Source organism: Camelus dromedarius, chromosome 15 (assembly GCF_036321535.1).
Source record: "Camelus dromedarius isolate mCamDro1 chromosome 15, mCamDro1.pat, whole genome shotgun sequence".
Taxonomy (NCBI): Eukaryota; Metazoa; Chordata; class Mammalia; order Artiodactyla; family Camelidae; genus Camelus; species Camelus dromedarius.
Genome location: NC_087450.1, coordinates 63,229,432 through 63,243,946, shown reverse-complemented (window position 1 = coordinate 63,243,946; position 14,515 = coordinate 63,229,432). Strand labels below are relative to the sequence as shown.

The window sequence follows — 14,515 nt, the reverse complement described above, 5'->3', positions numbered from 1 at the left end:
CGTCGTGTAAGCAGGACGCACGGTTCCATGACGGGCTCCGTGGGCCGCACACCTTGTCTGCGCTGTCCTTGACGACCTTTCTTGGACGCCCCATCTTGTGCGAAACGGAGGCTCAGAGGGAAGCAAAGAGCTCAGGGCGGCAGCTGGTAACTGGCGAGGAAGGTTCTCAGAGCTGCTTCTCTTCTGCTGAGATGTGCAGCCCCACCCCCAGCCAGTAGAAGGCGGGGCCGCCTGCAGACGGGTTCCCCTCCCTGTAAGGGAGCCGCCACCGCAAGCTCAGTCCTTGTGTCGAGTCTGAGAGCTCAGGTCAGGGACACGCCTTTCTCTTCTTGCTTTATGGCCCACAGTCCTGTCAGTTGGTGGTTTCTGTGCATCGCAGTCTGAGGTCAAGGACCCCGGGGCTCCCAGGTCAAGGTGCACCTGTGTGCAGGTTCGTTCCAGGTCGGGGACAGAGCACTGGACACACGACACCACACCTCGCACACCCTGTGGGCAGCAGGTGTCTCTACATGATGCACGAGGACGGACTCCCTGGGTGATGGAGCGGGGAGATGGAGAGAGTGGGGTCCCACAGAGCCGTCCCTTGGCCCCGGGAGCCCCCGGGCCCCTGCCCTCGGCAGCAGTCACTGTACGTACCAGCCAGAGCCCAGAAAACAAGCATTTTTCAAATAGAACCGTTTGGCCAACAAGGAAGTTCATGAGGATTCAGGGAATGAACTCCGAGCCCTGTTTGAGTGGGGGGGGGGTGCTGGGCTGGATAGTCCAGGGGATCCGAGTAGCTCGGAATCAGGATGTGAAGACCCAGCCTCTGGGCAGCTCCGATCCACGCGGGGCTGTGGTCACGTCACATCCATCAGCCGTCCAGCCCACTCCTTCTCCTGCCCTAGAGGCTGTGGGGGCACTTCGTGTGGGTCTGCACAGCGAGAGGGCGAGCAGGCGACGGAGGATGGCCATAAACCTTGAGGGGAGAGAGAGAGACAGAGACAGAGAAACACAGAGACAGAGACCGAGAGACAGAGGGAGAGACGCCAAGGGGTGGGCGCAGGCACGGCCCCGGCTGAGACACTGACTCGTCTGCGGCCCCGGCGGCGGCTCCCTGGGCCCGGGAGCTCTGCAGTCGGGCTCCTCCCTGGGTGAGGGTGCGCTCAGCTCGGGGAAGAGGGTGGAGACCCTGACAGGTCAGAGCAGCCAGGACCCCGCTCAGGGCGCCTGTGATCACAGACACACTGGCCGGTTCACGGTTTCTGCTTAAATTTTTAACCAGAAGCAACAGCTGCTTTTTGCTGTTTTAACCTTTGCTTTGATGCTGTTGCTGAAACTTGTCTCCCGTGCGGTCAGGCCCTCTGGGTTCGCATCCCCAAGTCTGGGAGCCGAGTGACCCACCCGGCCTCCTGTGCGTGCAGTGAGGGGGCCGGTCACTCCGCGGGGAGTCCTGCCGCCCCGCCGTCCCCCGTGCTTCAGCACAGACGTCTCGTGACTTTTATCTTTAGAGCTAAACAGGAAAAGAAGCGACACTGATACTCTAAGTGTAAGATGCTTGCAGATGACTGAAGTTGGACGTAACTGACTTACACGTACTTCTTTATGGGGCCGTGTCCACAGCAGCCGTGTCCGAGGGTACTGCGCTCCTGAGTCAGGTGGCGACCGGATGTGGTCACCGTGGCCCGGGGCCCTCCCCGCTCCCTCGGGTTCCCCCACCACGTCCCCCCACCTCTGTTTCAGCTCTGGCTTCTGGACGACAGCTGGGCACCAGCTGCCCTCTCCCTGGGCCTCGGGGGCCCCGACGGCCAGGACCACGGGCCCTACTGCTTCAGCGTCCTCGGTGGCCACGGCGCGAGCCACGTGTTCAGCGTGGGTCTGGGGAGCGAGCTGGCCGCGTGGGAGAGGTCCTTCCAGAGGGCCGCCTTGCTGGAGGTGCAGAGGGCCGGGGTAAGTGCCACACGCTGTTCTCTGAGGAAACCTGCTCGGGGCCTGAAGCACAAATGAGAGCGTGTGTGACAATCATTCCGTGAAAATGAACCTCACAGGTTGAGTGTTTCCGTCCGGTCACCGGGTCAAATGGCCTTGTGCTCGGCGTGCGCAGCAGGTGGGTGCGGGGTTACAGGGACACGTGAGACGCTTCCGTCCCACCCACTTCAGTCGTTACGCTTAATGTGGGGAGGGGCCGCGACACTTAGCGTCTAAGCCCACCGCACCCCGCCTCCCTGGGGTCCGTCCGCCGGTGGGTGTACGGTGACGCTACCTGGACACTTGTCACACTTTAAGGCGCTTAGCGGCCCCCCTGACGACTTAATGACGCAGTGAGAATGCGGACAGCCTGTGCGTCTGGATGGCTCTGCCCCCTCACAGCAGCAGGTGTCTCTCCGGACTGGAGTGAGTGTGCTTGGACTGAATGGAGGAGGAAGAGTGCGCAAGAACCCTCGCAGAACGGCAGAGCCCTTCTCGGGGGGACACGCGTGGAGGGAAGGCAGTGACAGAAGGCAGACACGGTGGGGCACCACGAAGCTGACTGGCGCCCACAGCACGGCTCTGGGCTCCCCCGGCCTGGCTCTGACGTCCTCGGTGTGGACTTGGTTGCCAAGGGCGGCGGCCCTGTTACTGAGCGCTGTTTTGAGTGTGACGAGGTTCCGTGTCATCATTGCCGCTCTGTTGTGACAGTAGGTGGCCCCGTCCTTTTCCCGGGACTGGGCAGAGCTGGGATGGGGAGGGTCCGGGGGCCACGCCAGCTGTGCAGGGCCTCACGAGGGCTGGAGGAATCCCGGGGGCTCGACTGTGCAGGACTGAAAGGCCATCCCGGCCTCTCGGGGGCGAGGTCCCCGATCTGCAGCTCTGACTTCTCACTCAGGATGCCTGTGTCCGAGGAAGGCCCTGCAGCCCCCCCACTCCCGGTCGGGAGCGACCTCGGCGCCAGAGAGTCGGTCCCTGAGTTCTCGGTTTTCTAGACTCAGGAGGTAGAAGGAACTAGTCAGAAGGGCTCAAGTCCTGGCCTGACCATGAACTCAGACCAGTGATTTCTCCAGAACACCATTAGCAAATCTGCAAACCAAGGGTTATCACAGAGACACCATGAGCCGTTTCAGGTTGTGTCAGTTTAGTGCGCACCCTGTGCCAGACCAGGTGCATTTAACACGGTATTTACTTTTCTGAACACGCCTGAGACGCAGCCATCATGGTTCCTCCTCTCATTTCACTGAAGAGAAAAACAGGTTCAGAAAGGCTGGGGGCTTCTCCACGGTCACCCGGAGAAGGGCAGCCACACCCCGCGATCCTGCCCTACGCACTTCGGTCTTGGGAGGCACGTTCTCTCTGCTAAACACACTGCCTCCCTGAGACAAGAGGGAACGCTGGGAAGAGCCCGGAAAGTGCAGGGACGCTGCAGACGCCAGCCGAGCTCGCTGCCCCCGCCCCGTGTCTGGCTCTGTGGTTCCGGGCGTGTCTGGCACTCCATCTTCACGCGGGTTTGCCCGGCCCGACGCCCAGCTCCACGTCCCCAGAGGCCCCGTCCCTGTGGTGCAGCCGGCCCTCCACCCTGAGCGCGGTGGCCGCGGGCAGCGCTTCTCCCGCGTTCCTTGCTCCCCTCCTCCTCTCGGAGGGTCCTGACAGGTTGTCCCTGAGCCCGTCCCTGGCTCTGGATTTAAATACACTTGTCTTCACAGGAATCTCACTCTGCGTCTTATCTGGGTCAGTACATTTTATAGCAAAATCCTAAGTCGGAGTTAGCCGCTCGTTTGGCGCTTGTCATGCGGCCCTCTCGTCTCAAGAACACTCGCTTGGCTCGTTGTATTTAAACAGCATCTGCGTTACGGTAGCACACGGAGGAGGCCAGAATTCAGTGTCGTATTTGCACCTGAACGCATCAAAGCCCCGCGAGGACCACCTTCTCCCCGACCCGCTCCCGAGCTCAGGCGCAAACGCAGACGTCAGGTCGTGTGTTTGTCAGACGCCTTTCCCATCTCGGTGGTCTTTTTCTTCCTTATTAAACGTGTACTCATATGTGCGTGCTGCACTGCAGTGTGCAAAATTCTGTGCATTTTTTCACATCAGCTCACATTTTTGTTTATACCAGTGATACCCTGATAGAATTTGAAGTTTTTTCCAAAAGGATCTCTTTCCTACAGCAGCACGCAGTGTGAAGAATGTGCATCAGACAGGCTGCCTTTGGCCACAAGTCACAGGACTCTTGACTCAGCGACCGTCAGCATCGTGAGAACAGGTGCCTGCCGGGCAGTGGCTCCTCACGCACCCCCCGTTGGGTGCTGGGGTCTGGATTTCCCCGAATGCCTCCCTCCTGCTGCAGGACCTCTGCCAGACACAAGGGTGCAGCCGGCCCTCTCCCCGCGCTCACGGAGGGGGCACAGCTCCCCAGGGGAACCGGGCTTTGATCCTGCCAGATTAGGTCGTGAACATGTTGGACAGAAGAAAGGTCTGTCCAGGGACCGCCCTCTGCTGACCAGCATCCGCCGTGTGGCCTGGGACAGGGGCGGCTTCCTCTAAGCAGAAGAGGGATGGGTGCAGTGAAAGAATCAGAGTTCAGCTCGAAAGGAGAAGTGAGGTCAGACTCGACAAGCCGGGTTTGCTGAGGTGCCTACAGGCACCGGCAAGAAACGCCCAGGACGGCTACACCGAACACCGGACACCGACACAGCGTCACAGGCTGACTTTCCTGCAACGGAAGAGCAAACAAACGACTCTGAAACAACACAAATAAATAAGTAGATAAAGTGGGGGGTAGACAGTTCACGGCAGAAACAAGCGGAGAAAGGCATGGCCAAGAATGTGGTTTTTCCTTCCAGTTTTCCTGAGATGTGACTGGCACGCAGCACCGCAGGAGGTCAGGGTGCGCGGCGCAGTGACAACTGACACGCGTCGTGAGATGACTATCGCAATAATCACTGAACTTAGTGAACACCCATCATTTCATATGAATACAATTCATGAGTTCATGCTATGAAAATTAATTAATTGATGTTTATAAAGCCCCCGACATTATAATATGAAAACAACATTTCCTTAGATGCTTAGATTTTTCAGATAAATCTGTAATTAATTTCAGGCTGAGTTATTAAAAAAACGCACACCCCTGTAGTGGGAGGTTTTGCGACACCACGTGGAATACTGCGAAGACGCTTCATTGCTCCCCTCCGAGAAATGGACCGAGCGCTCCTAACGGAAGGTCAAGTGAAACATTAAAGGACACTCGGGTTAGACTTACGCGGTCACTGACTTTGTTACCAGAAGCACCGGCTTAACGACCCGGTTAAGAGTTAGGTTGTCCTCATTACGACAGCACGCTTGTCGCGGTTCTGATTTACCTGGGCGTTTGCGGATGTGGCTTTGCAGCCAGGGCTGTGTGACGTGAAAACCCTCAGTGTAACTGGGATGCTTCTGTTGACGCCCTGTTCATGCTGCCTCTTCCCCGAGTCCACACACTCCCACAGACGAGGGCGTCGCAGCTCTGAGGCTGGTCCCGTGGGCTCCTCACCGAGCTGGAGCCTCATCTGAATCCACGTTAAACCTGGGGGTTCCTGTAATGGCCGTGTGTTTGTCTGCACGCCCTCTCTAGAACTTCCTCGCCACTGAAGGAAGGTACGCAGTTCAGTGACCTCACAGAGGAGCTCACAGTTAGCGCCTTCGATGTGTTCGTTTCCCAGCTTCCTAGAAACACCCAGCAGGTGCTTCCATCCCAGCACCAGCGTTTGCTCCCCCTGCAGGTGCTGTGGTTGGGCAAGCTTCGCGAGTCCGAGTCTGTCACTTTGCGTGCTCATGCGCAGACCCTCACCAGCAGCAGCCGTGTGGCCCCGATGTGCATGCAGACACGCAACACCCACCGAGGCCGACGGTGAAGATGCGCCGCCCCCCCCCCCCCCCGCTGTCCCTCGAGTGGTTTCTTGCTCAGTCGTGCTTGTCTCCAAGCCAAGGGCGGGTCCTCGTTACCCACTCGGGTCCAGCTGCTCCACACTTAAGAGCCCCAAACCGAGAGACACAGGTGTGGGTAGGAAGGAAAGTTTGCTTTATTCAGGAGGCTGGCCTCCTGGGGAGAAGGGGGACTCACGCCCCAAAGAGCCACTCCCCACTGCCGATCGGGGGCAAGAGCTTCTAACGGGGGTTTGGGGTGCCAGGTGGGGGTGGCAGGTGGAGCAGCATGGTCAGCTCTGACAGGCACCTTGGAATCGGCCGTGCGGGGTCTGACTAGCGTCACCTTGACTGTTTTAAGTGCAGATGATCTTCAGTCCCAGGGTCGGTTGGTTCCCACTTCCTTGAGGCCAGTGCTCAGAACTGTGGCAGCTTCTGTCGTGGCTGCAGTCTGGTCGGCACGCAGGCAACTTCTTCCGCCTGGTGGGGGCTTCAGAGCCTGCAAACAGCTCAAAGGACAGGGCTCAGGACACACAGCCCTCGAGGAGGAGCTGCGGGTCTTTGCCTTTGTGTGACGGCTCAGCCATTATTTTGTCTTGTTTGACTGTTTTCCTTTGTTTCTGCATTTTTTCCTTCTCTGATTAAATTTACTCTTTGGCCGGAGTTTTCACAGAAGGAGGCAGGAGGAGGATGTGGGCGTGGGGGGTGTTGCACTGGGGAGACCCCACAGGGTCGGCCAGGTGACCTCCTGAGCGTGAGAAACTCGAGGGTCCTGGTGCAGTGAGGGCAGGAGAGGGGGCACCGCCCCTGCTCCGCCTCGGGGCCGAGGAGCGTGGGGACGTGAGGCTCCGCCTGCGAAGGGGCCGCTGCTGTGCCAGGTCCTCACACGGGAGGCCGTGGCCCGAGTTACAGCCACCCGGTGGAAGGTGGCTCCTGGGAGGCTGTTCAGAAAAGGCAGGTGTGGCACGAAAAGGAAAGGGAGCTGGTTCAAGGACGAGGCTGAGAAGACAGTTTATGAAAGGGGAAGAAGTCAGCGAAGCTGCTGAAGGTCACTGAAAACCCGAACGCCAGAAGCACACAGTCAGATGCAGCAGAGCAGCCGGAGCGTCTGTCGGCGCCCTGCTCCTGCGTGAGGAGGCACTGCGAGCGCCGTGGGGGAAACGCCGCCCCGCCCGCTGTCCTGCAGGCCTGCGGCTCAGGGCGGTCGCCAGGCTGCTGGCGGAGCTCTCCCTCTGGGGCCCCCGGGGCTCCTCCGTCCTCAGCGCCAGCAGTGCCCCCGTCACCCTCATGCCATCTCCCGTCCCTCAGGCCAAGGGGAACACGGCTCCCACTTCTAAGGGCTCACATAACTTGATGAGGGTGACCCAGGCTCCCCCGCTCAAGGTCCTGAACGTAATCACATGAGCAAAGCCCCCTTTCCCATGAAGGGAGCGCACCCATAGCTCGGGGACCAGGACGTGGACGTCTCGTGGCCGACGTCCCGCTGACGGTGTCCATCCCACGGTGCTGTGTCTTCGGAGGAGCAGGACGATGCTTGGTCCTCTCGGCGTGTGTGTTTGCCTCGGGCTGCAGCCGGCCCGTGCTGTGTGCACCGCGGTGTGTGCGCCTCACAGGGGAGTGTCCATCCCCTTGCACAGGGAGCCACTGTCCACTCGGTAGGTCCCTGAGGTGTCAGGGAGGCCCCGGGCCTTGAGGAACGTGACTGTGTTAAAATGCAGATGGAGGTCGGGCCCTAATCAGGAATGGAAACCGACCAGAAGACCAAAATGTGAAACGCGGCACACTCCAGCTTTCAGTATTCCAAACACGGCTCCCGTGAGCTGGTTCTCAACTTGTTACTCGGGTTTCCACGGCCACCAGCATCCGGCAACCCGGTTCAAGGCACTTGGCCCCGCCCACATCTCTAGTCTCTGCTTTGCCTCTGGTTCAGTCCTTTGGGGTTTAGTCTGTTCCTTTTCAAGTCCTTTGAGGTGCAAAGTAAGATGCTGACTTGAAAGCTTTCTTCTTTAGTGCGAGTCCCTGCGGCAGCCTCACCGCTGGCGTCGCTGCCTCCCAGAAGTTCCAGTTGGTCGTGTTTATACTTTAATTTACTTCAGGGTATTTTCTAATGTCTCTGTGGCCTTTTATTTGACACATTTGCTGTCAAGAGGATGTTTAATTTCCACATATTTACTTGTTTTCCTCTTTTCCTTCTCCCAGTGATTCCTCGCTTCATTCCAACGTGAGCAGGAAAGATAGTTTGTGTGATTTTGTTCTTTTGAATTGTGAAGACTTGCTTTGTGTCCCAACCGGTGGAGGGCTTTTGAAGGATTTCACCTAAAGGGGAACGGCCTTGTGTGATGGCAGGGTGGCTGGGAGAGTGAAGGACAGCCTGGAAGACCATCCTGCAGCTGCAGGAGCGCTGCTTAGACGAACCCCAAGCTGGACGCCAGCCACACCCCGCTAGGCCTGGGGGCTAAGAACATTCTGGAACTCCCTGAGCAACCCAGAGTCAGGGGCCTGGTGCAGATGGCCTCGCGTGTGCTCGGGCTGGGTGGCGGCCATCACCTCTTAGCTGGCCGCTGTGTTTACGACTCTCCTCCATCATGACCGTGGCACACGCTGCTGCCAATCTGGTCCTCTTCAACACCGCTGGCCTCTGCCACCCTCGTCAGAAGACTGCGGAGGCTCCTTTCTGCCTGGAGGAGGCACCTAGGGTGATGTGTGCAGCATCGAGAGCCATCCAGGTGTTGCAGCCGGACCCTGTGCTCCGACCCAGCCTCGCCCCTACCAGGAGTGAGGTTTTGACCACTTCCCTAGCTCCTCTCAGCACGGGGTACTTCATGCACCTCAATAGTTGGTAAATGGAGGAATTCATAAGAGAACCTTAGGTCATCTGCAGAGCAGAGATGCACTGAGTCACCGTAGGGAAAATCATGGGAGTTTCTAGAATGATTAGGTTATAATGACCGCTGACCCGACTTATATTTAGAAAGTAACGTACTTAAGATTGAAGACATCAGAAATGCAAGAAGGAACTCCAGTCTCTGCTAATTTTAACCGTAAATGGATCAGCCACGGTGGTTTAAGCAAGACAGTGCTTCCTCCAGCCTGCGCAGCCACAGCACGTTCTACCAGCGAAGACTCGCGTCGCCTGAGGACACGGGTGTCAGAATAAGGCGAGAAACTCCAGCACAGACCTCGAGCAAAGCGTCTCAGCGTCTTAAGAATCACAAGTCTGCGTCCTTGGGCGTCAGAGGGACGTGAACGCCCTGCCTGTGTTTAAGTTCCGGAACGTCCGGAGGAGAAGTCACACCTGCAGCCCGGAGGACGCTGGCCAGGCTCGTGCTCAGTGCACGTCACTGTCCCAGAAGCAGGAGGTGCAGGGTGAGCGGGTCTTCTGGCTCTGAGTCGGGCGTGGGGTTTGACTGGGGTCTGTGCTGTTCCTGTTTCATCAGAGCTTGGAGGATCAAATCCCACATACCCCAGGACTCGAGCTGGAATGCTGGGAAGATAGTGATGCTCGGTGACCCTAGGGTGTGGGTCCATCTGGGCAGCATCCGTGCCCGCCTCCTGCTGGGCTTGGTCCCGCATCCCTGTGAGCTCTAGAGCTGTGGCCACAAGGCTGAAGACCAGTGGTCCAGGCGTCAGGTGGATGTCACAGCACATAGGGCAGTGTGTCCACGGCCAGCATGGCAGATTCCGCTCCCCATTTACTTGGATAACATCATCTCCCCAGAATAATTTCCCCAAAGGGGCAGAAGCTTATGGGGAGAATGACTCTGTTAAAAGAAGATGTCCTCTTTGATGAGCTAGTCCGTCTTTGTGCCTCAAGCATTCCTTAGTTTTAACCCTGTTCCCCAAGGCTTTACATAAGGACACGGGAAATGTGGCCCAGAAATGTCGGGAAGGGAAGTTTCTCCTGGAATGGAACTGAGGGTCACAGGAGGCGTGTTAGGGTCGGGGTTACACAGGTGGTGGGGGGCTCACTGCTGAGTGAGTCTGGGTGGTGCTTGACGTCAGCCCCTGCTACCTTAGTCTCTGTCTGCGTATCTCAAAATCTGACAGACCAACAGCTACAAATGCAGCAGGACGCGGGCTTCCTGTCCCTCTGGACGGCCCGAGGTTCCAGAATCCTGTGCACCTTACAGTTCTTCCCTCACCGCCCCGCGCCCTCCCCGGGCACACTGCCGTCCGTCGGTGGGGCCCCTTCAGAGGGAGGGCCCGCGGGACGCGGACTGTCTGAGCACGGGGCGTGGAGCCCGGTCACAGCCCCCAGGAAAGCAGGGCCTTTGAAGAGCTTCCCTGCACGCCGGGCCTCGCTTCCGAAGAGACGGCCGCCCTCAAGGTGGGCAGGCCCCGTGGGGTGAGGGGCCTGCCCCCACCCTCCTGCTTCGAGCCTGGGGGGTGCAGGACACGGAAGGTGGTGGGCACTCCCCCAGAAGCAGATCAGAGCCCGGCTTCCCCGCCCAGCCCTCCAGCACCTGGCCCGGCCCGTCGTGTCTCCAGCAGCAGCAGCTGCCTGGGAATCAGTCGTTTGTCACACTTTCCTCTGTGTTTCCCCGCGGGGCAGTGGTGTAAGGTCCTGTTCCACCAGGATGGACAGAGTTCTGCCTCCCTAGTCAAAGGGTCGTGACCCACCGCCCCCCCGGGGCCCCGCGTCCTGGCACACCTGGTGCGGGGTCCAAGCCTCCCTGTTCAGGGAGAACCCGCCCTGAAGGGCGGTGCAGAAACAGAGCCATGCAGACATTAATTCTCGAGGGAAACCACGTAGGCTTTCCCCGCCTTGTGACGTTTTGCACAATTCCAGCATGTTGAATGTGTCCCAGGCCAGGTATTTCCTGAGTGAACCGTGTGACACACACACGTGACCGACCCCATCCCAGACAGGGAGGGTGCCCAGGGCTTGAACACAGGTCTCCTCCGAGGGCTGCCCCCCGAGTCCCCACCTCCACCGGAGATGCTCAGAAGAGGGACGTGGGCCAGGGGCTCCGGGGACAGGAGACGGGGAGGGACCGGGGAGGGTGGGCCACCGGGAGAGGGAGCCCCCAAGTCTCAGGGAAACGTCCGCTCCCGTCACAGTGAGATGTTTGCACTCACCAGACGGGCAAAGTCAGCAAGCGGAGGGAGGGGACAGGGGTGGGCCTGTCAGCACGGCTGGCAGAGGGTCTGGGCTGGCACAGCAGTTCCGAGTCCATTTCCACGAATCTCAGAAACAGGCAAAACTGAGGAGCATTTGTGTGGGGCTCCGTCCGTGCTACAAACTGTAACGGGGTGAGAGGAGAAGCAGAGGCCGGAGAAGGAGGGCGCAGGGAGGGCCGGGCGGCGGAAGACCCGTGCGGTGGGGTGTCTCTGCCTTTTTACTGTTCGCAGTAGCTTTTCTGATGGACGTAGCGTTGACTTACAAGGCGAAGTTTGTTTCTGGTGAGCGGCACGGTGCCTCGGCTGTACACGTATGTACCCTTCCTCGCTGGCGGCTACTGCAGCGCGTTGAATGTAGCTCCCTGCTGCTGGTCTGTTTACGTTTCGTAGTTGTATCTGCTGGTCCCCGAACCCTCGTTTACCCCTCCCCCGTGTGATGCTCTTTTTACTTCGTTTTTAATTGAAAATAGTAACATTTTCCGCCCATTCGTACCTTTTAGTCCAAAACATACCTGCGCAGCTGGCGGGGAGACGCGCCGTGCTTCACAGTGGACTTCGCGCTGGGATTCAGCTGTTTCCACAGTAAGACAAAGGTGAGCGCCCGGCGGCGGAGCAAGGAGCCCCTCGGCCTGGCGCTCTGTGGCGCTTCAGGGACGTGAGCGCCCACGCGCGTCTGCGGCCATCACCAGCCCCGACCGGCGTGCGGGAGCGAGTTGTCCTCCCCGGTTGACCCTCCTGTGAAGGCTCAGGTCCCAGATTTCAGGAGCCCCAGCGCCGGGCGGGGCCGACCTCCAGCCGCAGGGGCCGGGGTGAGGGGGAGCTTATCGTCGCAAGATAACTGGCGCTTCTCTGCGACATCACCCTGTGAGAGGACCGCGTGTGCGTGATCTCCTGGTAGAGCGGAACCCCCAGTGTGGCAGTGCTACTTATTAGCCGAACGCTGTAAGAACAAAACCCTGGACTCGACGACACAGCAAACTTCAACGCTGGGCGTCTGCACGGCGCCCCCTCCGGAACATCCGCGTGGTCGGATTTCTTAGTCCCCGCTCCCCGGCCGGACAGGGAGGAGGTGAGCAGCTATTTCTCGGCGTGAATCCGTTCACCCTCAGTCCTCCTTTCCCGACATTAATAAAGGCGCGGTACGCTGAGAAGGTCTGAGATGCACGGGGAAAGACACGTCTGAGCAGGAAGCGTCTTCTGCGCCTGACAAAGTGGATAAGAAGACCGTCTCCAGTACTTCTACGTTTCTAGACGATTTTGAAAATATTAAACCAAGGGTGGGGAGGGGCTCGCTCAGGGGCAAAGCACATGCTTGGCGCACACAAGGTCCTGGGTTCAATCCCCAGCACCGCCAACTAGAAAATAAGTAAGACCTAATTACCTCTCCCCCTAGGAAAAAAAAAGAGAGAGAATGGAAATATGAAACCAGAGTCAGCTAAAACTCCATCCAGCTGCCCGCCCCCGCCCCCTGCTGGACACGGCAGAGGCCCCGCATGTTTACTGACCCCTGGGTTTAGGGCTGACCAATGCCCAGTTCTGTCATTGTTAAGCAGGAGGGGAGAGGACACAACATGGCTTAGGAAACGGTGTGGACATCACGGCACAGGCGCGGGGCTCGGACCTGCCCTCCTCTAGGCTGCGTGTCCTCTGGGGCTGCCCACACCCACGTCGTCAAGGGTCTGGGACCGGGAACCAGAGGGAACTTTTCTTCTTATTTGCTTGTTACTTCGGGGCACCGCCTTGTCCCTAAATGTCAACTTGCACCCACGTTTTCTTTAACCAGCGATGTTCCCCACTCAGAGCAGAAAAGTAGCGTTTCTGTGTCAGGGCCGTCAGCGGGGGCTTCAGGACGGACCTCGTCACCCAGTGGCCGGTTCCCAGCCTGAGATCGGATAAAGCTCTGGGCTGAGTTGAGACGGAGGTGGAACCGTGGTTTGGGGGGAAGCCAGACAGGAAGTTGCCTTTCTCGCAGTGGGAGGTGAAGATTTGGCTCCGACCTGACGGGAGAGGAGCCAGGCTCGGCCAGACCACACGGAAGAACGCCAACCAGTGAGCCTGCAGCTCAGCCTCCCCCACCGAGTCTGGGGTCCAGCCAGCCGAGCCGTTAGCAGGTGTACTTCCCATCGCCTGCGTTCTGATCACTCATGTCTGCTGCAAAGGAAGTGGGCAGAGGTCACCACCACTAACTGCCTGCCCTCAGAAGATGAAGCCTGGCCTTAGCCTGTTTCCCGTCTCGCTAGCCAGTGAGGGAGGGCGGAGGTGCCCGCCGGCCCCGCCCCGGGCACCTCCCAGGCCGCCGCCCCGCAGCCAGCTGTCCTGCCTGACCCACTCGGGGGCCCTCATGGGGAGTCAGAGCACGGCTTTAAGCAAAGGAACTGTGTGTCTGTTTCAGACGCTAGCATTGCTCTCCGATCAGCGCACACAGGATGCTGGTGCACAAGGAGCGTTCCAGACAGACTTGGCTATAAGGACCCTCGAGAATTCTCTGAACAGCAAGCAGGACTCTCACGCGGGGATTTTGGCTCTTTTTTGTCTATACTGTTTTAACAGCCGTTTATGATTCTATGTAATGATAATTATGAAGGTCATTCCCAGAATGTTCCTTGACCTCTTTTTAATGAGATTTGAGCAAACACCGAGTGGTGGTGTTCCCAGAGACGTTTGGGTCTTGCTTATTTTGTGAGGAATTTGGCAAAACCATGATTCCTCTGGCTCCTCTGGACGCACGTCCTTAAGTGACTGCAGGTTCCTCACAGGACAGCTCGAGGGCGGGTAGTTTAAAGGCAGATGAGATTTGAGCTGTTTTCAAGAAACCTAGAGGCTGAAACCACAGTGGCCCTCCCCAGCCCTCGGAGGGAGGGCGGTGGGCGAGGCGATGCCCCAACAACGCTGGGAGCCCGGGAGGGTGGGGGGAGGCGCTGCAGTGATCACCCACTGTTCCTGGGCCCTCCCGGCCGGGCTGCCGGTGCTCTGGTTGGTTCCTTCAGTTTATTCCATGGGCCAGCGGCCCTTCTGGAACCCGTACCCTGGTGGCGATTGACGTGGCCTCCGAAAGTCTGCGCTCTGGGTGGAGGCCAGCAATCCCAACCTGAAAGGGCCCTGGGGCCCGAGCCGGGGGCGTGGACTCGGCTCCCCACCGAGGACATGGAAGATGTGGGGTCACGGCCTCGGACTTGTGGAGTTCCAGGTCTCTCGAAACCAGAAGGAACATGTGCTTTGACCTGGGCCGTGAAACCTGGAGACTCTTGGGCTTCGAGATTCAAAACAAAACAAAGCCGTGCCTGGAGCCTTGCGGGTGGCGAGGGTGGAATCTGCTGCCCAGGGGCACACGGAGTCACCATGCCCTCAGGGTCCCCACCTCCCGCCTCCTGGCCTTCCTTGAGACTCAGAGAAAAATACGTGCATTATTTCAAAATAGATGCTTTTAATACAAATGCAGCATGTAACTTGCTGAAAAATAATTGCTGTTCTCTCCTGGGGCTTTTCCTGGAAGACAAAGGTTTATTACCGTGAAGAGTCGACAGTCACAGGCTGTCTTCTG

The 14,515-nt window shown here is 58.6% G+C and overlaps 1 protein-coding gene across 1 annotated transcript in view; it reads left to right on the top strand.

The window, feature by feature from the left end:
* Positions 1-14,515, top strand: part of SNTG2 (syntrophin gamma 2) — a 97,673-nt gene that overhangs the window by 74,893 nt on the left and 8,265 nt on the right. Inside the window, 2 exon segments of the mRNA XM_064494211.1 lie at positions 1,723-1,929; positions 11,475-11,567. Coding sequence (XP_064350281.1) covers positions 1,723-1,929; positions 11,475-11,567 — 300 coding nt within the window.